Source organism: Myxocyprinus asiaticus, chromosome 8, assembly GCF_019703515.2.
Source record: "Myxocyprinus asiaticus isolate MX2 ecotype Aquarium Trade chromosome 8, UBuf_Myxa_2, whole genome shotgun sequence".
NCBI classification, from domain to species: domain Eukaryota; kingdom Metazoa; phylum Chordata; class Actinopteri; order Cypriniformes; family Catostomidae; genus Myxocyprinus; species Myxocyprinus asiaticus.
Window position 1 is genome coordinate 11,883,995 of NC_059351.1, and position 26,880 is coordinate 11,910,874.

The window sequence follows — 26,880 nt, forward strand, 5'->3', positions numbered from 1 at the left end:
AGAATGAGACAAGCACTATGACAAGCTGAACTGACTTTTAATCATTTGCAGGATATAAATTACTACAAGAGAAAGTATTCATTTTTGTATCAGTAATTGCACTAGTAAAAATTTTAACTATTGATATAAAAAATTAAGTCATCAGCAATATCAATGTCCAAATTTTTATTTCAACAAGTAAAAACTGTAATTTTTTATATCTGTAACTACATTTTCACTAGTAGAATTTCACAAAGCTCTGTCATCTACTCTTATTTAAAATGCAATTACAGATATTAATTTAATTAATTATAATTAATTATTTATTTATCACACATTATACATTTGCACATATACAGTGGAATTCTTTTTTTTTTCACATATCCCAGCTAAGCTGGGGTCAGAGTGCAGGGTCAGCAATGATATGGCACCCCTGGAGCAGTTAGGGTCAAGGGCCTTGCTCAAGGGCCCAACAGTGGCATCTTGGCGGTGCTGGGGCTTGAACCCCTGACCTTCTGATCAGTAACCTAGAGCCTTAACTGCTGAGCCACCTCTGCCCCCTCTGTATACAGCCCGTATACAGTTGAATTCAGACATTTAAATACACCTTAGCAAATACATTTAAACTCAGTTTTTCACAATTCCTGGCATTTCATCGTAGAAAACATGTCTTAGATCAGTTACGATCACTACTTTATTTTAAGAATGTGAAATGTCAGAATAATAGGAGAGAATTATTTATTTCAGCTTTTATTTCTTTCATCACAATCCCAGTGGGTCAGAAGTTTACATACACTTTGTTAGTATTTGGTAGCATTGCCTTTAAATTGTTTAAATTGGGTCAAATGTTTTGGGTAGCTTTCCACAAGTTTCTCACAATAAATTGCTAAAATTTTGGCCCATTCCTCCAGACAGAACTGGTGTAACTGAGTCAGGTTTGTAGGCCTCCTTGCTCGCACATGCTTTTTCAGTTCTGCCCACAAATTTTCTATCAGATTGAGGTCAGGGCTTTGTGATGGCCACTCAAATACCTTGACTTTGTTGTCCTTAAGCTATTTTGCCACAACTTTGGAGATATGCTTGGGGTCATTGTCCATTTGGAAGACCCATTTGCGACCAAGCTTTAACTTCCTCTCTGATGTCTTGAGATGTTGCTTCAATGTATCCACATAATTTTCCTTCCTCATGATGCCATCTATATTGTGAAGTGCACCAGTCCCTCCTGCAGCAAAGCACCCCCACAACATGATGCTGCCACCCCCATGCTTCACGGCTGGGATGGTGTTCTTCAACTTGCAAGCCTCACCCTTTTTCCTCCAAACATAACAATGGTCATTATGGCCAAAAAGTTCAATTTTGTTTCATCAGACCAGAGGAAATTTCTCCAAAAAGTACGATCTTTGTCTCCATGTGCACTTCCAAACTGTAGTCTGGCTTTTTATGGCAGTTTTGGAGCATTGGCTTCTTCCTTGCTGAGCAGCTTTTCAGGTTTAAAAAAAAAAGATAATTTATACTAGTAAGAAGTGCTTTGCTGATATGTGAAATTGATATTTCAACTAATAAGAAATTAATTTTAGATATCTGTAATTGTGTTTTCAATAGGAGTAAATGACAAATATAAAATGCAAAGTAACAGATACCAAGTATTCACTGTTTTTACAAGTGCAAATGTTATAAATGATATTAAAAATTAGCATTTTCACTAGTAGTAATTACATTCCTTATATCAAGAATTAGCATTTTAACTAGTGAAAAAATTTATTTCACATCCTGCGAATGAAGTCAATTCGGCTTGCGATAGTTTCACAGATCACTGTGAAATTCTACTTGTGAAAATGAAGTTACAGATATCAAGAAAAATATTTTTACTAGAGAGAATGCCATTTTTATGTCAAGAATGTGCATTTCTGCAAGTAATGACGTCACTTTGTATATCAAGAATTAACATTTTTACAAGCACACATGTAATTGCTGATAAATAAAAAGAAATCCACTTTCACTAATACTAGATCTCTGTTGCTGATACTGATAATTGTTGATATATGCTGAATTAATTTTCAGTGAATGATTAAAAGTTAATTCGGCTTGCCATATCCTTCCAGCACTAGCAAAAAGCTTGTTTGTTTTGGACATAGTGCCATTATACTAGTGTAGTTTTGGACATGTACCATCATAACAATGGTACATAAAATGGTAATTATTCAGTAGTATCACCGCAACGGTATACAGGCTATCAAACTACCATAGTATCACCACCTGATACTATCGATGAACCAAGGTACCGTCACAGTACTTTTTGTGAAGGGAAGACAACTATGAAAAACACACATATAGCCTTTGCGGATTTTGGTGCTTGTTTTAAGAAAACTAGGACAATCACACAAATATGCGGATGTTTGTACTTTTTTTAAGAGCTAAAAGACTCCACATATCATATATCTACAATAATAACCGAATCCTAGTATCATCTATAACTTTATCCTTCTAAATTCGTGCCTTGAAATAAAGCTATAGATAAACGATAGGTCACGAGTAAACTTTAAAGGTAACGTGGCACAAAGTGACAAGAGTGTGGGCGGTTGAGTGTGTGAGAGAGTGTGTGTGCACCTACACATACACCCCACTGCCCAATACATGCTAGCAAACTATGTGAACACATTACTTACGTTTTAACGCGATTATCTGTAGTTTATTCCCTTGAATGAAATCAGATTGGTGTTATTGCAATCCAATACACCAAATGTTGATATACTGATATTTTTCTGTTGGCGCCAATCGCAGATTAGCCAAGCGCCAATGCTAACAACGCTAACGATAGTCTTCTTTCTTTGTTGCTATTGGTGGAGAGGCAGACGCGTCATAGCTCACTGGTGCCACCTACTGACATCGTTTGTATCGGCCTTGTTTTTGATAGAGCGTTTCTATTATTTACTTTAATTATTTTTTTAATAACTTTTATATCTATATTTTTCCTGATACTTTGGCCTTTTTCTTTTCCCTGTATTCCTTTAATGCTCAGTGATTACTGGTTTTATTTTTTTATTACTTTAATGTTAGAGTCAGTTGATTCTAATAAATAAATTGTGAATCTTATTTTCAGACTTTTTAGCAGCGTTGTTGGGCATACCGTTCAGCATATGAACAAATTTCTTGATTATTTATTCAAATTTGAAGTTTTTTACGACTAAATATGTCAAATTGTACAACTTCTAAAGCATTGTGACCTTGACATGTTTTAATTTCTGTTTGAACAGCTCAGATATATTACATTATATTATATTATATTTAATATCTTTATAAATCTTTAGTTGTAACATTAAAAAGTTGTTAAGGTAACCTAAAAATGTACTTCATGTGGTCTAGCATCCTATTAGCTGGTTTAATTCGTCGAAAAAAATAATAATAATATGACAGAATCAACCTACTAAATTACACCCAAAAAAAAGTAATTTTAAGGGTTAGCACTTTTTATGCTTTAGACAACTGATGTCAATTCTGAATTGTTGCCCTTTGCTCAAAGATTACAAGGTTTTGGCGCGCGCATGGCACTGCATCATTTATCGATATCGTGAGCTCGTCGCGAGCCAGCATCATACGGCAGATCAGCAGTAGCAGTGAGGATGGTCACGCGCTCGGTCGATGCTGCATTGCAGTGACATTGACATGATGTGCGTGAAAGTGGACCGGGTTACATAAGCAAACTGCTGTGACTCAGTCCGCAAAACGCGGCTTCTTTAGAGCTGAGGCGTCAATAAGAGGTTGGTAGGGGTTTTGGTGCGGGTATAACGGAGGACTGTTGACCCTGCGTGTCGCAGTGAAACGTGAGTGAGGAGAAGGACGCTTTCACATGGCAAGCTCAAAGCAAAAAAAAAAAAAAAAAAAAAAAACATCCCTAACACATCCAGAATTAATGATGTTATCCATCACTTGAGAACCACACACACAGTGACAACCGAAATGGTCTCTTGCAAGATACCTGCTCCAATTAGGGTTACAGAAACAAGAACAGACTGTTATTTTTCTCTTTAACAGGTTCAGGAGCTTAAATTAAACCAGTTCTTTCAGTGCTGCAAATTGTATGTCCCCTGCCGCCCTTCCACCTCTTTTGCTGAGTTCTGTTGCAGTCATAACCTGTTAAAATTCTTCTGACAAGCATAAATGGGAAATGCCAAAAAAGCTTTGCAGGGATGCTCTGCCCAGGGGAAAGGAGATGGCAGATTTTAAAGGGATAGTTCACCCAAAAATGAAAATTCTCTCATCATGTACTCCCCTCATGCCATCCCAGATGTATATGACTTTCTTTCTTCTGCAGAACACAGAAGTATATCTCAGCTCTGCAGATCCATGCAAATCAAGTAAATAGTGGCCAGAACATTGAAGGTCCAAAAGCACACATAAAAGTAATCCATGAGACTCTATACCTTCAGAAGTGATGTGATAGGTGTGGGTGAGAAACAGATCAATATTTAAGTCCTTTTTTTTATTTTTTTTTATTTTTTTACTATAAATCTCCACAGATGGACCTACAGAGCTGATATATGCATCTAAAATTCTTTGTTTGTGTTCTGCAGAAGAAAGTCATACAAATCTGGGATGGCATGAGGGTCAGTAAATGATGAGAGAATCTGGGTGAACTATCCCTTTAAGAATTTATCCTTCAGTTACTCCTCAAATCTGTGCCAGAGCTCCTTTTCAAGCATATTTTTCTCTCGTAGGTGATTCCTTAGGGAAGTTTGGGCACCTGTCTTTCATTTCAGCATCATTGTGATTAACTCAGCTGTCTGCATCCTTAGAAATCTTTGTGATCTCGTTTTACTGAAAACAGTGGCTGCAGTAAGGTATCTAAGGTTATTTCTCTCTCAATCCCTTATGTTTGTTAAAAAACGTTCAGTAAAGCAAACACTAGTCTTCAATTCTTCACCTATGAGTTTCAATAACAGGATTTCATACTCTCCTCTCAGCCTCTTTTTGTCCATTCAGCTGCCATGAATAAATCAGTGTTTCCCATTTGGCTGCAGTCCAGAACAGATAAATGCTTGCAGAATAAAAGTTAAACAAAAACAGTTGCACCATAAAACATTCTCCCTCGCTCTCTCGCTCACTTCTTCTCTCAGTCCAATATTGATCTACATTCACGATCGATGCAACTGATGATCTCAGTGGGCCTTTCTGTTCATTGCTTGATGTAATGACCCACTATACCTCTTTTGTCAAACTCAGAGCTGGGAAGAGGGATAAATATTTCTGTGCGAGGAAAGAATTGATGGAAATTGAGATTTGCTCATTTAAAAGAGAGGAAATCACAGATTTTGTGAAGCCTACTGTGCACTCTATCCAACTACTTCTACCTCTATACACTCTGATGCAGGGACGTAACCAGCATAGACATTGCGTGAGATGCATATTTCCTCCAATCTTCAGAACAGTGGTCAAACAATATGGGTTTTGCAATGGCAAATTCTTGTTTTACTGCATTAGGTGGTTCTCCCCAAATAGCAATCTTGCTCTGATGCCCTAGTAGAACTTAATATGCTAAAGAATTGTGCTTTTTTGCATGAGTGTTTAAGTTTGCCAGTGTGACAAACATAGAGTCTACTCCTCAGCAGACAGAATGTCAGAATGCCAAGCCCTTTACGTGAGTCACTGGACTCCAATTGCATCCACCCAGTTTTTAAAAACACTACAGCAACAGGAAGGTGCCATGTCCGGGGAGAGAACCTTTGTACAGTGCAGTGTGTGAAGGAGTGTGTGAATCATGCAGAGTCATGTGGTGCGTCCTCAGCTAAAAGATGTTTATGTCCTCAGGATACCACTGTATCTAACTGACTGTTGTTTGTTGCTGGTGCCAGATGGCTCTTTGCATCAATATCACCCCAATTCGACATCTTTGACTTAATCTGCCTGGAAATTTATACCAATTCTGAACTGAGGAACAGAACAACTTTTGATCTCAGATATCAAGCAAAGTCCTGTGTTCAAGCCCCTTTTGTTATAGATGGCACGCCAAACCTGTTTTTCTTAATGTGTTTCAGGACAAGTAAGTGTACTTGTTGGAGTGACAGCCTAATGATTACAAATCTTAGTTAATGAAACAATCATTATCCGGGCTGGGGTGACCCATAAGCTGGACACCATTGTGTCTTTGAGCAAGACACTAAATGGTGCTGTCCAAGTAATTACTGTACATACTGTAAATTGCTTTAGATTAAAAAGGTCCAGGAATATACCAGTGAACTTGTTTATGTCTGGCATGCATGAACATAAAATGAATGCCTTTCTATCTCTTTCTCTTTTATCTCTCTTGTTTTTTGTGGGTGGGAACGGTGGCAGTAGCTCCTTTATATCTAATTTGTCAATGCACTTGTGGTGATTGTACCGGTATATACAAAGACATGCCAGGAGACAAGCCATAATATTTATAACAACTCCAGTGGTTAAATCCATATCTTCAGAAGTAATATAATAGGTGTGGGTGAGAAACAGATTAAAATGTAAGTCCTTTCTTACTATAAATATCCACTTTCACTTTCACTTCTACATTCTTCTTTTGTTTTATGTTGATTTGCATTCTTCATGCATATCACAACCTTCTGGTCAGGTCTGGTCAAAGGTGGAGATTTATAGTAAAAAAAGGACTTAAAAATTGATCTGTTTCTCACCCACACCTTTCATATAGCTTCTGAAGATATGGATTTAACCTTTGGAATCATATGGATTACTTTTATACTGCTTATAAAGGGATAGTTCACTCAAAAATGAAAATTCAGTCATTGTTTACTCACCCCTGTGTTGTTATAAGCCCATTTGACTTTTTGAGAAATTGTGAAAAAATATTGTGCTCAGTGATGTCATGCAATGGCAGTTTATGGTGACCACCTCTTCAAGCTTCAAAAGGATGCAAAATATTATTCAGAACTTTAATAAATTATTCCATTGAGACTCATGATTGTTATGAAAACATATGGTAAGGTTTGGTGAGAAACAAACCGAAGTCTAATGTATTATTTAGTGAAACTGTTGACCGACTGTTGCTCTCCTCTGCACGTTCATAAGATCGTACGAGTCCAGTAGTTCACACAGCCCGCTGGCGAAATGGGGCGTTCAAGCGAAAACGTGTAATCTAAAAACAGGTCCACCACAGTGATACTAAAGAACAGAACAAAGCTGCATACAAACCAGAGAACTGAACTAACATTAAGAGTTTGTAGTCTAAGAATAATGCATATGCATTTAGATGACCAACCTTATTTTTGTATTTTTTAACTGGAGTATTCAATCAATCAGAGATAGAGTAGGAGGGATGTCTGTCACCTGTTCTCAATTTCTGAACCTCCATCTGAAGAAAATGATACCTCAGTGAAACATTTGGTAGGAGTGGCATACTCTGCCAAAATCAAGTAGTTTGTATCCATCTCATGATATGCTGGTTGACTGTTATGAGAAAGTTTTTGGATCGTACGCTTGTCACGGCTAGTTAGGGCAAAAACTCTGATTAACATAGAAAAGACACATTTTATCACGTCGTTTGCCATCAGATTAGGAAACGGTGTGACTGTGGCTGCCCTCGGCCTCCTCTGTCTATGGCTATGTCGGAAAACTGGAAAATGCTGCCTTCGGAGGCAGTATACAGAGGTAGGATGAAAATAAGGTGCTCTTATGTCCTGAGACTAGTTCCCTTAAGAGTTCCATTCACTCACAAACGCTGTCGGTTAACTGATTACGTCATCTCTTTCAGTTTGATTGAGTACTCTGGCTAAAAAAAAGGATGAGCATATAAATGCATCTATTCTTCGACTACTACAAACTCTTCAGACATGTTTTGTAATTTCGGTTCTCTGGTTTGTGTGCAACTATATTCTGTTCTTTAGTATTGCTAGGGCCGACCTGTTTATAAATAAACAAAACATGATTTCGAACGCCCCATTTCGCCAGCGGGCTGTGAACTACTTGTCTCGTATGGTCTTATGAACATGCAGAGGAGAGCAATTGTCAGTCAACATTTTCACCAAATAATACATTAGACTTCGGGTTGTTTCTCACCAAACCTTACCATATGTTTTTGCATTACACAGATGATATTTTATTATTTGTCTCCGGCCCCACTAGATCTATGCCTTGCCTCCACAGAATTATTAATTCCTTTTCTAAGTTCTCAGGATACAGAGATAATTGGTTTAAATCCAAAGCTTTAGCTCTAACAGCATACTGCCCAGTAATGGCTTTCCACCCGGGTGCCTTCCAGTGGCCCAAACAGGGTATTAAATATTTGGGTATTTTATTCCCAGCAAATTTGTCTGATTTAGTAAGAGTTAATTTTGATCCCCTAATAAAATATTTTCGAGTGATGTGGACAGGTGGGCTTCATTACATTTATCTATGATTGGGAAGGTTAATGTTATTAAAATGAATTGTATTCCAAAATTTAATTACCTGCTACAATCTCTCCCTATAGATGTCCCCCTCTCTTATTTCAAGCAATTTGATAGCATAGCGAAGTCCTTCATTTGGAATGGTAAGTGTCCCAGATTACATTTCAATAAGTTACATAGGCTGATTGACAAAGGTGGGCTAGGCCTACCCAAGATTTTGTTTTATTATTATGCGTTCTGTCTCAGACATTTGTCTCATTGGTCACTTCCACCTGAGAGAGCCCCTCCTTGGTTTGGTATTGAACAGGAAGTTCTTGCCCCTATGTTGCCATTGCAAAGCCTCTCTATCTATCTATTCGGAGAAGTTAAGTTACACCCCGTTATTTCGCATTTGTACTCGTATGGACAAAAGTGTCCAGAGTGTTTAACTCGGACATTTATTTAAATGTTGCCTCGAGCATATGGCAGAACCCAAAATTATGTATTAATAAGTCTCCTTTCTGCTGGTCAGAGTGGATTGTGAGGGAGGTTACTATACTCGGTGACCTATATGAGAATGGAGTGTTGAGATCTTTTGAAAATTTGGTTCAACATTTTGGGATCCCCAGATCTCAGTTTTATAGGTATTTACAACTGTGCCACCTACTCTGTACTATTTTTGGGAGTAGCATACATCCCCCTAAAGCAGCAGATACTCTGGGAGTGGTGATTACTGCTTTTGGAAAAGGTCATGAGGCATCAGTGTATTACTCCCTGCTAATTCAGAATCTGGGGGATGGAGCTTTAACTTCTATCAAGAGATTATGGGAGAAAGTTTTCAACTTGGTATTAGAGGAGGGCGTGTGGGCTAGGAGTCTTAAAAACGTCAAGTCTGCATCTAGAGATGCAAGGGTGCGTCTTATGCAATTCAAGATTTTACATAGATTTTATTGGACGCCCCCTAGATTGTATAGGCTTGGTCTTAAAGACACACCCACCTGCTGGCGATGCCAATCGGAGGATGGAGACATGGCCCATGTTTTTTGGTGATGTATTGAGACCCAGAAATTCTGTGAAGGTTCAGAATTTTGTGTGTGTGACGTGGTGGGCACTCGGGTTTCGTTTTGCCCCAGACTTTGTGTTTTGTGCGATAGGGCGGTCATCGATGTGGGGAATAGTCACATAGAAAATTGGGTTCTGACCTGTGAGATGATCGCCAAGCAGATTATTTTAAGGGGTTGGAGGTCAGCTGGTGCGCCTCCATTTCCGTAGTGGTGCACGGAGATGGGGAGGGTGGCGGCTCTTGAAGAGGTGTCATTGGGAAGACGGGGTAACTTAGATTTGTTTGTCGGGAAATGGGGCAATTATTTGGAGTTTTGGAGGGCTCTCGGGGTGGGCAGTGGATAGAGTAGTGTAGTTTTGTTTGAATATGATTATTATATATATATATATATATATATTTGTGTGTGTGTGTGTGTGTGTGTGTATTTGTTTGCTTTTTTCTGTATATCTACTCATGTGTGACCACAGGGATGTTTGTTTGGGGGTGGGGTTAAGGATTGGGAGGGGGAGGGGTGGTTGTGGGGTTTAAATGTTGTTTGTATATATATATATGTTCTTGCTTTTCTTTATTATTGTAAGATTTAATAAAAAATGTTAATTACAAAAATAAAAAAGATAATGCCATTCTACCATATCAAACGCCTTTTCGGCATCAAGTGAGATGGCAGCGACTGGAGCTCGTCTAGGAATTTCACCATATCTCGGCCTTCTTCTTTCTTAGGAATTCCAACATTTGGACGTTGTTTCGCCGGCTACGATTCTCTAAGTCTTCCAACTTTTCCCAAACGCGTTCCAAGTCTGTCTTCGTCGCTAGCGGGTTAGCAGCTAATTCCCTCTCCGATGATTCCAGATAATCGATCCGTTTCTCGACATCCGACACTCTTGTAACCAACTCAGAGAATTTCGTCTCCATGGCAGTGATCGATCTACGTATTACAGCAAGATCCTCCAAGTCAGCAACGACCTTCACCAGCATTGCCGACATGCTTGACAGTTGATGCTGAATCTCTCCCGCCGCACCGTCCAAACTGAGTCCCTGTCTGCAGCCCTGTCTGGGGTATCCAGAGTCTGAGGATTTTGAATTCTTTGACATATTGTCTTCATAGAACAGTTATGAAACAGGGTGTATATAATCTCATCGGTTTATGACACAAAAAGTATTAAAAACTAGCAAAGTGCGCAGAACTCACCGTTCACACGTCCGACCCTCGCATTGCTCCACGTGACTCCCTTTTGCATCCCTTTTAAGCTTGAAGAGGTGGTCACCATAATCTCCCTTTCTCCCTTTGTGTTAAGAAAAAAGAAAGAAAGTCATATTGGGTTATAACAACTCAGGGGGTGAGTAAACAATGACTGAATTTTCATTTTTGGGTAAACTATCCCTTTAAGTGCTTTTTGGAGCTTTAATGTTCTGGCTATCATTCACTTGATTTGTATGGACCAACATAGCTGAGATATTCTTCAAAAAATCTTCAATTGTGTTCTGCAGAAGAAAGAAAAGTTGTTATGTTGGATAGTCTATAACTTTACACAGATAAGGTTAGTAAGCGATTTATCACAAATATCATGTAAAATGTGTAACGTTTAAGTCTTGTGTCCATACCTTTGAAATAATGTGTATTTTAGCGTTTATGGACTGACCCCATTCACTCTCATTGTAAGTGCAATTTGTTCTTTTTTTTTTTTTTTTTTTTTTTATAAAATTATTCTTTAAAATAAATGCCTCCATATATCGTTATGTAATGCAATTTCTTTCATACATTTGTAAGTGTCCAAATACATTTTGAGGCCATTGTGCAATGGTTAAAGTGGACCTGCCAAGGGCAACCTCAGTCTGAACTATAGATCCCGATTTAGCACTTTCACCGCGCGTTACTCTTAAGAGACCCCGACGCTCTGGTCAGGTTGGAGATCCTACATCTTTCATCTTCCAGGTCTGACAGCATCTGCTATATGAAGCATTCCACAGAATCTAAAGAATAAGACTGAGAGCGTTCTCATCACTCGCTCCTCTCTCTGGTGGAGGACGTGGGATGTTTTTGATGGAAAAAGGCTGCGTGTGATGCGCAGGGGTTTCACCGTCTTGCGTTCCGGCTGCAGTTCCCCTGGCCAACACTCTGACAGGCGCTGGGCGAGAGATTTTAGGGATGCTCATAGCAGGCTAATAACACATATCCTAAACAACTGGCCCACATCAACTTCCATATCGGAACGATTCCTCGCTCTCGTCGCGGACTCAAGTTCACTAAAGCAGGTATTTAATTTACATGCCATTTCTTACGGCTGGTGGGGTTGCGCGGTCACGAGCAGGCGCTGTCCGCTGAAGGTGGTGCTGAAAACGGTTTGTGCACTCGGATAATGCCGTGCCTGTGCGGCGGGGGTTCAACTAATGCACCAAGAAGACTACTGAAGTCGCAACGATTGCTTACACAGAACACTTTATAGAGACCCTAGCGAGCTTGGACCATATTATTAAAGCCGATGACACCGTGTCCTGCGCTGAAATTAAGGAAGCCATTGGTAGATACGTCCAAAGTTATCTATCGGATCTTTGACCTCTGGAAGTTGATAGGGACATTTTTGTACCTAAAATACGCACTGTATCTTGCTCTGGTGACATACAGTTACGCAAATGAAATGTATTAGCTCAGCACAATGGGATTGCTATAGTGTGACAGCCTGATTGTCGGTATCAGCGTAAGCTGCACGGAGGGATTTGATGAAACTGTCACTGTGTGAGATGTGCATGATTTTTGTTTATTATTTTCGATCGAAGAACACAGATGAAAGACAATGCACGTGCAAAACAGGTTTCACATTGCACCTTGTGCGCGCTGAAGGGCAAAGCGTTGTGCGGTTTCCGGAGTTACTGCAGTCCCATCGATTTCATTATTTATTTATGATTATATATATATATATATATATATATATATATATATATATATATATATATATATATATATATATATATATATATATCACGTAATTTAAAATGATAAAATATTTTAAATGAATATTAAAAAGGTTTATTTAATTTGCAGATTTAATTTGCATTTGAAGTGCCGAAAACAAGGAGAAGAACGCTTGAAAAGCCATTATGAATTTCCTGATGAAGGCAGCATTGGGAGGTGAGTGTATTTATGTCCTTATGGGTGTTTAGAACTTCCAATGAAAGACTCAAGTCAGTGCTTTAATGCTGCAGCAGCGGTAACGTGCGCGCTCCCTTGGAATCGTTTGGTGTTAAACTTCACGCACCGGAGAGAACGTTTCGATACTGTCTAAAGCAACACTAGACGGCGTTTAGCAACTTCTGTGGGCAGAAGGTCGGTGCCAGAGAGCATCACTGAGTATCACTGACACAATATCATGAGTGAGCTGGTAGTGTCTAGTCCAATGTTTTGGAAAATTCATGCACATACATCTAATAACGATGAGGGTCGCACTGTGTTGAAAGTAGCTTATTTCTGCGCCACTATAGAAGTGAAAAATAATGACTGTTGCCACTGAATTCTTCCAAACACTCTCCCGTCGGACGAACAGCTAGTCCCACCCCAGTTATGGTTTACACATAGAAACATTATGATATATATATATATTTGTGTGTGTGAAGTTTTGTGAATTTTAGTCTATACCTGTTAGCTTTAAAGGCCATCTATATGCTAGTATACTCTGAAACGTTTACAAAATTCACAGAGATGTGTATGACTTTCTTTCTTCTGATGAACACAATTTTTTTTTTTAGAAGAATATCTCAGCTCTTTTGGTCCTTACAATGCAAGTGAATGGTGACCAGACCTTTGAAGCTCCAAAAGCACATAAAGGCAGCATAAAAGTAATCAATAAGTCTCCAGTGGTTAAATCCATGTTTTCTGAAGTGATATGATAGGTGTGGGTGAGAAACAGATCAATATTTAAGTCCTTTTGTACTATAAATCTCCACTTTCAATTTCGCTTACACATTCTTCTTCTTTTGTTTGTTTTTTTGGTGATTCGCATTCTTCATGCAAATCGCCACCTACTGGTCGTGGCTGGTCAAAGGTAGAGATTTATAGTAAAACATGACTTAAATATTGATCTGTTTCAAACCCACACATATCATATCACTTTACAAGATATGGATTTAACTACTGGAGTCATATGGATTATTTTTATGCTGAATTTATGTGATTTTTGGAGATTCAAAGTTTTGGTCACCATTCATGCATTGAATGGACCTACATAGCTGAGATATTCTTCTAAAAAATTTAATTTGTGTTCTGCAAAAGAAGGAGAGTCAAACACATCTGGGATGATATGAGGGTGAGTCAATTATGAAATAATTTTCATTTTGGGGTAAACTATCCCTTTAAAAGCAAAGCAATTAGTAATGTGATTACATTTTAGTGAAGTAATGAGTAAGCTGATTACAATATAGAGAAGTGATTAGTTTACTTTTTTGAGGTACATTATCAAAAACTAAAGGCTATTGGCTTTTTTTAAAAAGGGACAAGCCCTTCATTATTTCCCTCCTCAACTTCTTTTTTTAATAGCTGCGTCAACACAGGAAAGAAAACTTTGCTCACAAGCCAGTTGGTGAGAAATTTAAGTGTCCTTCATAATTAAAAATAATAAGACTGTTCAAATAAAAGGTTTTTTTATTTCCCATTAAAATAAGTACCAAAAAGCACCTTGGTACTTTTGGATTTGTAATGAATGCACCATTAAATACTCTGGTACATGAATATGGTAACCATTCAAAACTATCATATATACCCAGGGTTGGGGAGTAACGAAATACAAGTAACAGGAATACGTATTTAAAATACAAAATATAAGTAACTGTATTCCACTACAGTTACAATTTAAATCACTGGTAATTAGAATACAGTTACATTCAAAAAGTATTTTGATTACTGAAAAGATTACTTTGCATATTACCATCATTTGTTTAATTTAATATTTAGTCCTTTCAGATGGAAAAATGTATACAAATAAATGATGCGATCCAAAGTGCATTTGAACAGCGGTGAAACACTTTCTTATGATGTGTTACATTCATATGATCAGACAGAGAAGTAAGTTTGAAGTAAGTTTGGAGCAGATGAAATTGAAATAAACCTTGTGTAAATTGTCAGCTTTACGCTAAGATAAAATGCTATTTCTAGCCATTTTATATGTACGTTACCACGCACGATCATATTTTTTTATCTAGAAAATTCACATTAGATCATAATCTCTTTTTTTCTAGTAAGACCTTTGATATTAGGGCAAAAATCGTATTCTTGATAATAATTTTTGTATTGTTGTCCTGTAAAAATATCTAAAAATCCTTAAAATAAAATCAATTTGATTTATCTTGTTTTAGAAACAACACTGCATAAGATATTTTGGTTTTTCAGAGAATGTATTTTTAACATGTGTATTTTGTCTTACAGTACTGGCAGAGATTTTATAGTCAAAACAAGTGAAAAAAATCTACCAGTGCTGAAGAAGTAATCCAAAGTATTTAGAATACGTTACTGACCTTGAGTAATCTAAAGAAATATGTTACAAATTACATTATATAGCATGTATTCTGTAATCTTTAGTGGAATACATTTCAAAAGTAACCCTCCCAACCCTTTATATACCAAAATACCACAATACCCACTTTTTTGTAAGGGCTTCATTATTTTCTTACAATAGTGGACCAGCTATCACCTTAACTGTGCTGTTTGCAAAAGCGTGTTTGTGTGAAGTAATGTGGTGCCAAATGGCCATAATGTGGATGTCCAATGGCTGTGCAATTCAAATATTTGCTTCAGCACTTTCAGACTCAAACTTGAGTGTGTTTAATGTAGAGGAGCTGAAGTCACTGCTGGACCAGAGCCATAGAGCAGCTGACTGCAGTAGAGGGCAATGTGAAGAGCACCAGCTGCACTCACCTTCCACAGAATAAATATTTCAAAAAACAAGACTTAAACTAATTTCAGAGCAGTACAGTAGTGACAGTGAGTGTTTAATCACAGACTCGAAAACATTACGTTAAAATAGCAGGTTTGTTTTAATATTACAAAAAGAAAACCCTCTTGATGCCATCTGGCTAAATATTCAAAAACGGATAGGAGAACACACTTAGTCTACACTACCGGTCAAAAGTTTTGAAACACTTACTCATTCTTTATTATACAGCTGTGCTCAAAAGATTGCATACCCTGGCAGAAATTGTGAAATTTTGGCATTGATTTTGAAAATATGACTGATCATGCAAAACATTTTTTATTTAAGGATAGTGATCATATGAAGCCATTTATTATCACATAGTTGTTTGGCTCCTTTTTAAATCATAATGATAACAGAAATCATCCAAATGGCCCTGATCAAAAGTTTACAAACCCTTGAATGTTTGGCCTTGTTACAGACACACAAGGTGACACACAGGTTTAGATGGCAATTAAAGGTTAATTTCCCACACCTGTGGCTTTTTAAATTGCAATTAGTGTCTGTGTATAAATAGTCAATGAGTTTGTTAGATCTCACGTGGATGCACTGAGCAGGCTAGATACTGAGCCATGGGGAGCAGAAAAGAACTGTCAAAAGACCTGCGTAACAAGGTAATGGAACTTTAGAAAAATAGAAAAAAGATATCTAAAGCCTTGAAAATGTCAGTCAGTACTGTTCAATCACTTATTAAGAAGTGGAAAATTCAGGGATCTCTTGATACCAAGCCAAGGTCAGGTATACCAAGAAAGATTTCAGCCACAACTGCCAGAAGAATTGTTCAGGATACAAAGAAAAACCCACAGGTAACCTCAGGAGAAATACAGGCTGCTCTGGAAAAAGATGGTGTGGTTGTTTCAAGGAGCACAATACGACGATATTTGAACAAAAATGAGCTGCATGGTCGAGTTGCCAGAAAGAAGCCAATGCCACAAAAAGCCCGGTTACAATATCCCCGACAACACCTTGACACACCTCACAGCTTCTGGCACAATGTAATTTGGAGTGACGAGACCAAAATAGAGCTTTATTGTCACAACCATAAGCGCTATGTTTGGAGAGGGGTCAACAAGGCCTATAGTGAAAAGAATACCATCCCCACTGTGAAGCATGGTGGTGGCTCACTGATGTTTGGGGGGGGTGTGAGCTCTAAAGGCATGGGGAATCTTGTAAAACTTGATGGCAAGATGAATGCAGCATGTTATCAGAAAATACTGGCAGACAGTTTGCATTCTTCTGCATGAAAGCTGCACATGGGACGCTCTTGGACTTTCCAGCACGACAATGACCCAAAGCACAAGGCCAAGTTGACCCTCCAGTGGTTACAGCAGAAAAAGGTGAAGGTTCTGGAGTGGCCATCACAGTCTCCTGACCTTAATATCATCGAGCCACTCTGGGGAAATCTCAAACGTGCGGTTCACGCAAGACGACCAAAGACTATGCATGACCTGGAGGCATTTTGCCAAGACGAATGGCAGCTATACCACCTGCAAGAATTTGGGGCCTCATAGACAAATACTACAAAAGACTGCACACTGTCATTGATGCTAAAGGGGGCAGTACACAGTATTAAGAACTAAAGGTATGCAGACTTTTGAACAGGGGTCATTTAAATTTTTTCTTTGTTGCCATGTTTTGTTTTATGATTGTGCCATTCTGTTATAACCTACAGTTGAATATGAATCCCATAAGAAATAAAAGAAATGTGTTTTGCCTGCTCACTCATGTTTTCTTTAAAAATAGTACATATATTACCAATTCTCCAAGGATATGCAAACTTTTGAGCACAAATGTGTGTGTGTGTATATATATATATATATATATATATATATATATATATATATATATATATATATATACATGTATATCTTTCTTTTTTTTTTTTTCACATTTTAGAATAATAGTAAAGTCATCAAAACTATAGAATAACATAAATGGAACTATGGGAATTATGTAGTGACTAAACAAAATCCAATAAAAATGAAAACTGTGTTATATTTTAGCATCTTCAAAGTAGTCACCCTTTGCCTAGAATTTGCAGACATGTAAACTTGACATTTTCTCAACCAACTTCTTGAGGTATCACCCTGGGATGCTTTTTAAACAGTACTGAAGGAGTTCCCATCTATGCTGGGCACTTATTGGCTGCTTTTATTTATTATTTGGTCCAAGTCATCAATTTAAAAAACTTTTTTAAAATTTATTTTTATTAAATTTCAGTTTTATAATGAAATAAATTAACATGGTGGCACAATTATATTTTTGTCTACAAAACTAATTTCAAACGTTTAAGCATACGCCTTCAGATCAAAAAAATTTTAAGATCATAAGAAACATTTCAGTCAAATGTTTCAAAACTTTTGACAGGTAGTGCACTTGTTAACACTCTGAACTGGATTGGCAAATTTAGTCTCTCGCCATATTATCTGAATCTGGTTGCTGTTTTTAGGACTCTCTTTGGTATTGAAATTCAAACACAATTGAATCACCCAAACTCAAGGACTAGCTACAAATTTGTGCTGGCAATATATTAGATTGACTTTCAGGAATTTAAAACATTACGGCTTCAAGATAAACAAAACATTATCTTTTTACTGGTTATAGAAATTATATGTATAGACAAAGGGTTTTCCTTGCAACTCTATGCAACTGGATCTTACACTGGCGGCCAAAAGTTTGGAATAATGTACAGATTTTGCTATTATGGAAAGAAATTGGTACTTTTATTCACCAAAGTGGCATTCAACTGATCACAATGTATAGTCAGGACATTAATAACATGAAAAATGACTATTATAATTTGAAAAAAATTACTTCAAAGAGTTCTCATCAAAAAAATCCTCCACGTGCAGCAATGACAGCTTTGCAGATCCATGGCATTCTAGCTGTCAGTTTGTCCAGATACTGGAGGTGTACTTTCGTTGCGTTTCCTTGCATTGCTTTGGTTCTTTGGCTGGGTCCGTAGAAAGTTCTGGTTGTTCCATCAATGTTTTGGACCTCTGTTAAGATCGTGGACACTGGGTAGTTCGGTGCTGGAATGATCAGGTGGGGCTTTGAAGCAAGGCTTCCCGCAAGGGAGACTCGCGACTACCTAACATGTGTGTGCGAGTCGTAGAGCAGAGAAGAGAGAAGAGCGCTTCGGAACTTTGCGTTCCGAGATTTCCTGAACTCTACATTGTGCGGAACCTGGGCAGAGGGGCACCAAAGTGAAGCCAGCCGAAGAACGGCTAATAGAAGAGCAAGAGTCAAGAGCCAAGAGCCAAGAGAGGAGAAATTCATCCTAGACGGGAAGGTTATGTTGAGTTAAGGTTGGCCAAACCCCAAAGGTGTCTTGAGCCAATCAGAATTGTCTTTTGCTGGGCCACATGGTCATTTCTGTCCTCCCCTGAAGATAATTAATTTATGGCCTTTGTTCAACAATTTGTCAGTTTACCCACTCAAAAAGTGTACACTTTTATCCTGACTCTTATATAATGAAATCAGTGCAAGAGACATGACATTTGTTAACATCAACTTTCTCTACATAAACAGGCAAGCATTTACATATGAAACATGACATACTTTCATGGACATTCAACGTGCTAGTTTCAAAACATGAAAATACCTGATTAAAATTCATAATGGTTAATCATTGGTTTTACAACATGGATAATACATTACATGTTATGAGAAACATAATTGTCAGGGTTATCATTTGCATAGGATGCATTTGTCTATATTTTTAGCATAATCCTACACATGGCTGGGTATTTGGATTGTAGTGAAATAAGAAAATTCCAAAGTCCATGTCAAATGTTCATGAATTAAGCTTCATGTGAGCTGGTGTGCCGGAAACGTGCCTCATGATTAGTATAATAATTTTATGTGTAGAGAGTTGGTTATATGAAGAACCATGGAATGTATTTTTTCTGTGATTTCACAGGTTTCCATGGTGACGTTTTTTTTTTATCTATCTCTTGGAATATGTGTGCCAGTTGTGGGGGGTTTTCTAGGAGTGTGTTCGGACAGATCTGCCCTTTGTATTTAAGACAGTTAAGATTTACACCCACCTGCTGGCGATGTCAATCAGAAGATGGAGACACAACCCATGTCTTTTGGGGATGTGTTAAGATCCAAAAATTTTGGTTGAAGATTCAGTTTTATGTGTGAGATATTGGGCTCTCAAATTTTATTTAGCCCCAGACTCTGTATTTTAGGTGATGGGGCGGTCATTAATATGGAGAATAAGCACATAAAAAACTGGGTCCTAACTAGCATTATGATCACAAGACAGATAATTTTAAGGAGATGGAAGTCGGCTGGAGCACCCCCATTTCAGGAGTGGTGTTCAGAGATGGGCAGGATGGCAGCTTTTGAAGAAGGGTCATCTAGAAGACTGGTGAATTTAGACTTGTTTGTGTGGAAATGGGGCAAATATCTGGCTTTTATGGAGAGCTCTCAGGGAAGGACAGTGGAGAGAGAAGTGTAGTGGGTGTGTGTGATTGTTATATATTTTTTTGTTTTGTTTTGTTTGTTTGTGTGTCTATAGTTATGTGACCACTGGGGTATTGCTGGGGGTCCGGCTGGGGTTGTGGGTTGGGAATTTGGGGGATGGGGGGGCAATAGTGAGGGTTACATATTGATTCTGTTTGTATATGTTTTGCTTTTCTTTGTTTATTAGATGAATTAATAAAACATTTTAAATCACCAAAAAAAAAGACAGTTAAGATTTTCTGGCCGTCACCAGTCTGAAAATCTTTATCGCTCAGGAAAATGTCAGTGTAGATTCTGTATTTAAGTCCTTCTTCATAGAAATTGTTAATTCTTCTGCTCATAAGATCCCACATGTACTTAGCATGTTTTGAACTTTCCTATGGAGAATCAATTTTAAATCACTAATGAAAAATTGGATACAACATAATCATGGTATTTCAGGGCAGTTAATTTACTATATTTTAATACAACAAAGCACTTATTAGAGTACTGTGAGTAATGGCTCCAGTTTAATACTGAAATTTTCAGACATAAAAAATAATCGGTCCTACTTTATATTAGGAAAATTAGGTGTGTTTAACTGTGTACTACATTAAAATACATACAATACAATACATTTACTGTGTACTACATGTTGTTCTGCAAAACTCTCACAAGATTCACATTTGCTTTTACTTTGAGGTACAGGTAGTTTTAGGAGTAAGGGTAAGTTTAGGGTTAGTGGTTGGGGTTAGTGTAAGGGTTGGGTAAAGGTTAGGTTTAGGCGTAAGATTAATAGTGTAATTACAGATGTAATTAAATGCAGGTTCTTTAAATGTACTGTAAGCACAATGCAACAACACATATGTACATAATAAGTACATTAAAATTTTTAAAGGGTTAGTTCACCCAAAAATGAAAATTCTCTCATAATTTACTCACCCTCATGCCATCCCAGATGTGTCTGACTTTCTTTCATCTGCTGAACACAAACTAAGATTTTTAGAAGAATATTTCAGCACTGTAGTTCCTCACAATGCAAGTGAATGGGCGCCAACATTTTGAAGCTCCAAAATCCACATAAGGGATACTCCAGATGACTATGGTCGTTAAATCCATATGTTCTGAAGCAATATGATAGGTGTGGGTGAGAAACAGATCAATATTTAAGTCCTTTTTCCTTCACTTTCTCGTTCTTCTGTTTTTGGTGATTCACATTATTCATGCATATCACCCCCTTCTGTGCAGGGAGGTGAATTTATGGAGAGAAAAAAAATGTGTCACCGACACCTATCATATTGTGTCTGAACACATGGATTTAACCACTGGAGTCATATGGATTACTTTTATGCTCCCCTTGAGTGGATTTTGGAGCTTCAAAATTTGGGCACCCATTCACTTGCATTGTGTGGACCTACAGAGCTGAAATATTCTTCTAAAAATAATTTATGTTCTGCAGAAGAAACAAAGTCATACACATCTGGGATGCCAGGATGATGAGTAAATTATATGAGAATTTATTTTTTATTTTTGGGTGAACAATCCCTTTAAGTACATAGTAGTTAAAGACACCTTATATAAAGTGGGTCCAAACATGTATTTTGCTTCATGGTTCAATGCTAATAAAGACACATGGTCCTACTACACATACATGTCTGTATGCCATTTTTATGTATTATTTTGTTACATGTGTAATAATTCATTTCTTATCTGTGAGCAGGAGGCCCCCCTGATGTGGGTAAAATGATGGGGGGAGAGGAGGATAAAGACCCTGAAGCAGAAAAAGAGAAGGAAGAGGCGAGACAGGAAGCTCTCAGACAGGAGGAGGAGGAGAGGAAGGCTAAACATGCCAAGATGGAAGCAGAGCGGGAAGTCATAAGACAGGGCATCAGAGACAAGGTTCGAGCGACCAATAGGTCTTAAAATAATGCCAATATAGCAATTACTACATGAAATATCAATTACCCCGATTTTGCGTTTTTTTCCTTACAGGCATATTCAATGTATGCAAGTGTTGTGCGCACGCCTGTGTACGTAAAAAGCAGAGAACAACCCCATGATTTCAGATCTCATGTAAACGCTGATTTCTTGCGTTGTCAGATTTTCTGAATAAGATAATTTTTGGTAGTTATTAGTGTATTACTGTGCATGTAAACCCTCTCACTGAGCTGATTGTTGCAATGTTTGGCAGTCTCTGGCTATATTTGTAAACTGATGATGATCTGAGAGTAAGCTGTAAATTAAACGGTTAATAATTCTTACCATCACTGTGGCATGGTACCAAGGGTAGTTAATGACATGCTTTGGTTTGTGATGTGTATTAGTATGGCATTAAGAAACGAGAGGAAGCAGAAGCCGAGGCACAGGCAGCCATGGAGCAAGCCAGCGAAGGCAGTCTGACTCGTCCAAAGAAAGCGGTACCATCTGGCTGTGGAGATGATGATGAAGAGGAAAACATCATGGACACGATGATGAAGTATCTACCAGGCCCACTGCAGGACATGTTGAAGAAATAATAGAATAATCTTGAGCACATGCAGCTTTAGATATTATCGTAATGTGTACTGACTTTGGCCAGGAGAGAGCACACTACAGCAAAATACAGGACACTTACACCATTCACCTTACACACATTTTGATTTGTGAAGAGCTATAACTATTAGTGACAGATCAATCAAGCCAGAAGGGTTCATTATCAGAATATAAGCCATATTTGATCTTTAAAGGGAAACCTGAATCACAGCATCTCTTCTCTGGTTATTTCTTATCCAATACGTAAACAGCAATATATATGCATGACTTGTTTGAGTGTCTATTCCACTGTTTTGTATAATTAGTCTATAAGATTTCCATGTACATCTAACATTTGTTGTGGAAAAAAAGTACTGTTAACATTGTTAAAGACATTCTTGTCTTGCATGTCTCCATAGTGTGTGTGCTCACTGCCATTCTGTTTTGAGATTGTACTCCGATAAAAAAGGCAATAACATTTTCCCACACTGTAAGCTAACTGACAATTACCTTTGTGCATTTATTACACAGTTAGTTAATTCTGGTGGTTATCCTGGTCACACTTCATGCAATATAGTAGTGTCGACCTGAAACATTAAATTTATGGAAGTTTCTATTTTAAGATTGAAACTTAGTTTCAGGCACTCCATGTGTTTGGACTGTAATTTCTCTGGTCTAGAGTTACAGGAGAATTTTTGTCTGTGATCGACAACATTCTCAGCAATAATAACATATTTTGTTTGCTTGGCTTGCAGTTAAACAAGAAATACAGTTGTGTATGAATGGCTCTGATGATTTACAACAGAATGAGATGGGATCTTGGAGAATATACGGTACTGTAATAAACCGGTCACACATATCTAATATTTGTGTTTAATTATGGAATAAATTGAATTTTATTTTCTTGGGTTAAGGTCATAAACGGTTTAAGCGTAAACTGATCAGCACATCGATTTTTGCCCATTTCATGGTTTCGCACCTTTACTATAGTTTTTTACCATATTATCCAATGTGCACAAGTGTTGTGTGCATACCCGTTTATGTTTTGATATCAAAAGCAGCGAATAATCTGATGATTTGAAGTCTTGTGTAAACACGCATTTCTTTGCATAGTCAGATTTTTCTTAAAATGATTTTTAGTAGTTATCAGCATACTGTGCATTCAAACACACTAAAGTGAAAATGGGTGGTTGACACCCAGCAAACACAGAACATTCCCCTTACGTTAGCATATGGTTCTCATGTGGTTGTTTTATGGGAACTAATGTTCCAGGAATGTTCTCTTTTGGGTCTAATTTTTAGAAACATAAAGTAACATTTCCAGCATGTTGCAGGGAGGTTTTTGTGTAATAACCTAAAAAGAACTTAAGAACGTTCTTGGTTATTTTTTAGTTTTTATAACCATAAACGAACTTATTCAGAGCATTCTCGAACAGTTATTTTTAGGTTTTATTTTTAAAACCATAAACAAACCTTACCAGAGTGTTGCTGGGAGGTTTTTGTGTGATGAACTAATAAGAACAGAATGTTCTCAAATGGTTATTTTTAGGTTTTATTTTTCTTTCACACTTTTTATTATTTTTTTCTTTATCCTATATTTGATTGTGTTTCATAAACAATACAGAGAGGTTTATGGACAGTGACTGGCATTAGTGCAATACAGCATGTCATTAAAGGTAGAAATGAAGGCCACATAAATTAACAGAAATCTCAAGCAGTGACACAATTTTAAATATTTTTCTAATTGTTTTATAACTATTATTCATGTATTTTTTTCATGTTAAATGAGAGACTACATGGAATATTTGTTCTTAAGATGTCTACACCTTTGCATTTTACAATCATATATATATATATATATATATATATATATATATACACACACACACACACACACACACACACACACACACACACACACACACACAGCACAAAAGTTTGGCCAATAATGTACAGATTTTGCTGTTTTGGAAGGAAATTGGTACTTTAATTCACCAAAGTGGCATTCAGCTGATCACAAAGTATAGTCAGGACATTACTGATGTAAAAAACAGCACCATCACTATTTGAAAAAAGTCATTTTTGATCAAATCTAGACAGGCCCCATTTCCAGCAGCCATCACTCCAACACCTTATCCTTGAGTAATCATGCTAAATTGCTAATTTAGTACTAGAAAATCACTTGCCATTATATCAAACACTGCTGAAAGCTATTTCGTTTGTTAAATGAAGCTTAACGTTGTCTTTGTGTTTGTTTTTGAGTTGCCACAGTATGCAATAGACTTGGCATGTCTTAAGGTCAATTTTAGGTCAAAAATGGCAAAAAAGAAACTGCTTTCTCAAGAAACTCGTCAGTCAATCATTGCTTTGAGGAATGAAGGCTATACAATGCTTGAAATTGCCAAAAAACTGAAGATTTCATACAAAGGTGTGGGAAGAATTGCAAAGAAAAAGCCACTTTTGAAACAGAAAAACAAAAAGAAAAGGTTAGAGTGGGCAAAGAGAAACAGACATTGGACAACAGATAATTGGAAAAGAGTGTTATGGATTGTGGCGGCGGGGGCGTGGTCGAGCGTTGGTCCGGAGAGAAAGCAGTAAGGGTGCACACACCTGAGCGCTATAATGTCTAACACCTGTTTCTGACTGCTGTAAGCACTGGGGCGAGCAATAAAAAAGGACCATGCCAGAGATTAGGGGAGAGAGCTACCAGACAGAGAGAGACTATACAAAACCTGAAGCTAATGAATGTGATGCTGAAAAGCAATTTTGAGTTTGTTTGTAAAAAGTTAAACTTCATTCCCTTGAACAAGTGAAAGTTATTGATGGTCAGTGACTCCAACCAAACATCGCACTTTCATATCCCTATTTTGCTATTATAAAAGAGCAGTTGTATCGAGTGACGCAAGATGCTCAGACAAAAAAGGATACAACCCAGCTGTTGATACCGCAGAGCCGTCGGGAAATGTTATTCCAGACGGCTCATTATAATCCAATGGCGGGTCACTTAGGGCAGGAAAAGACACTGAACCGACTAATGGCCCGTTTCTATTGGCCGGGCATTCACAGGGATGTTCACAGGTGGTGTGCAGCATGCCGTGAATGTCAGCTAGTGAATCCGTCAGCTACCCCAAGAGTTAATTGAGGTCCTCTTCGAAAGAATTGGCATGGACCCCGTCGGGCCATTAGAGCGGACAGCACGCGGACATCGCTTTGTATTGTTCTGCTGGACTGTGCAATGTGATATCTGGAAGTAGTGCCTCTGTGCAACATCTTAGCACATAGTGTTGCGGAGGCACTCTTCAGAATAATCTCCCGAGTGGGGATTCCTAAAGAAATCCTCACTGGTCTAGGCACTACAATTATGTCACGAACACTACACGAACTGTACGAATTATTGGGGATTAAATCAATTCGCACCAGTGTTTACCATCCACAAACAGACAGATTGGTGGAACGATTTAATAAAACCCTGAAAAATATGATTCGTAAGTTCGTGCATGAGGATGCTAGAAATGGGGATAAATGGCTCGAACCCCTGTTATTTGCAGTGCGAAAAGTCCCGCAAGCCTCCACAGGGTTCCCTGTTTGAACTGCTGTATGGGTGACAGCCATGCGGCATGCTCAATGTCATTATGGAAGCTTGGGAGGAGGGACCTTCAAACAGTAAAAATGTGTTCTTGATCTTAGAGCAAAACTCCACACTTTGAGTCAACTAACACAGGAGAATTTGCTCCAAGCTCAGGAACATCAAAGCCGACTGTAAAACAGGGGAACTCGGCTACAGGAATTTGCACTGGGAGATAAAGTGCTCGTATTACTCCCCACATTGAACTCCAAATTACTTGCCAAGTGGCAAGGGCCCTTTGAGGTCACACGACGAGTGGGAGATCTCGATTATGAGGTGAAACGAACAGATAGAGGTGACGCACATCAAATATACCATGTCAACCTCCTGAAATTATGGAGGGAGGCAGTCCCTGTGACACTGGCAATGGTAGCTCCGGAGAGGACGGAGCTCGGACCGGAGGTGAACGTAAAAGCCAATCATGTCACTCCGGTCACGTGCGGAGACCACCTCTCACCATATCAAGTCACAGAGGTTGCCAAGTTGCAGAAGGATTTTGACGTGTTTTCTCCGCTGCCAGGTCGTACAAACCTCATCCAGCACCACATAGAGAAGGCACCTGGGGTAGTGGTACGTAGCCGTCCCTACCAAATGCCTGAGCACAAACAGAAAATAGTTTGGGAAGAATTAGATGTAATGCTCGATATGGGAGTAATCCCACAGCGATAGGTCCAGCCTGGTTGTTGTAGTTCCTAAGATTAATGGGTCTGTACGGTTCTGTGTGGATTACAGGAAAGCCAATGTGGTGTCTAAATTTGATGCATACCCAATGCCTCATATTGATGAGTTGCTTGATTGGTTGGGCACAGCTCACTTTTATTCGACACTGGATTTGAAAAAGAGTTATTGGCAGATCCAATAACGCCAATATCCCGCGAAAAAACGGCCTTCTCCACACCGTTTGGCTTACACTAATTTGTGACGCTTCCGCTCGGTTTGTTTGGG

The 26,880-nt window shown here is 38.1% G+C and overlaps 2 protein-coding genes and 1 long non-coding RNA gene across 7 annotated transcripts in view; 1 reads left to right on the plus strand and 2 right to left on the minus strand.

The window, feature by feature from the left end:
- gne (glucosamine (UDP-N-acetyl)-2-epimerase/N-acetylmannosamine kinase) overlaps positions 1 to 10,026 on the minus strand; it is a 46,160-nt gene extending 36,134 nt beyond the window's left edge. For 2 of the 3 annotated variants that reach the window (XM_051705205.1, XM_051705206.1), the window contains exon 1: positions 2,646 to 2,811. Coding sequence is in view for 1 of the 3 variants with exons in the window: in XM_051705204.1 (XP_051561164.1) it covers positions 10,020 to 10,022 (3 nt within the window). In the remaining 2 variants the exon portion in view is untranslated. Of the gene's footprint in view, positions 1 to 2,645; positions 2,812 to 10,019 lie in introns of those variants that run through there. The other variant, XM_051705204.1, reaches the window with a different exon arrangement.
- A 54-nt stretch (positions 10,027 to 10,080) lies between these two features.
- Positions 10,081 to 11,212, minus strand: LOC127445091 (uncharacterized). The gene is made up of 3 exons (XR_007897929.1): positions 10,993 to 11,212; positions 10,580 to 10,872; positions 10,081 to 10,441 (listed from the first exon to the last, which is right to left on the minus strand). It is a non-coding gene; the product is annotated as an uncharacterized LOC127445091 (long non-coding RNA).
- Positions 11,213 to 11,236: 24 nt separating this feature from the next.
- Positions 11,237 to 23,169, plus strand: cplx2a (complexin 2a). Of its 3 annotated transcripts, none has more exons than XM_051704858.1 (4): positions 11,237 to 11,643; positions 12,431 to 12,517; positions 21,520 to 21,698; positions 22,124 to 23,169. In XM_051704858.1, the coding sequence occupies exons 2-4, from the start codon at positions 12,487 to 12,489 to the stop codon at positions 22,313 to 22,315; spliced, it is 402 nt and encodes a 133-aa protein (XP_051560818.1). In that variant the 5' UTR covers positions 11,237 to 11,643; positions 12,431 to 12,486; the 3' UTR covers positions 22,316 to 23,169. The 3 variants fall into 3 exon arrangements, with proteins under 3 accessions (XP_051560818.1, XP_051560820.1, XP_051560819.1); XM_051704860.1 differs by lacking the exon at positions 11,237 to 11,643 and adding an exon at positions 11,690 to 11,909; XM_051704859.1 differs by lacking the exon at positions 11,237 to 11,643 and adding an exon at positions 11,942 to 12,124.
- The last annotated feature ends 3,711 nt before the right edge of the window (positions 23,170 to 26,880 follow it).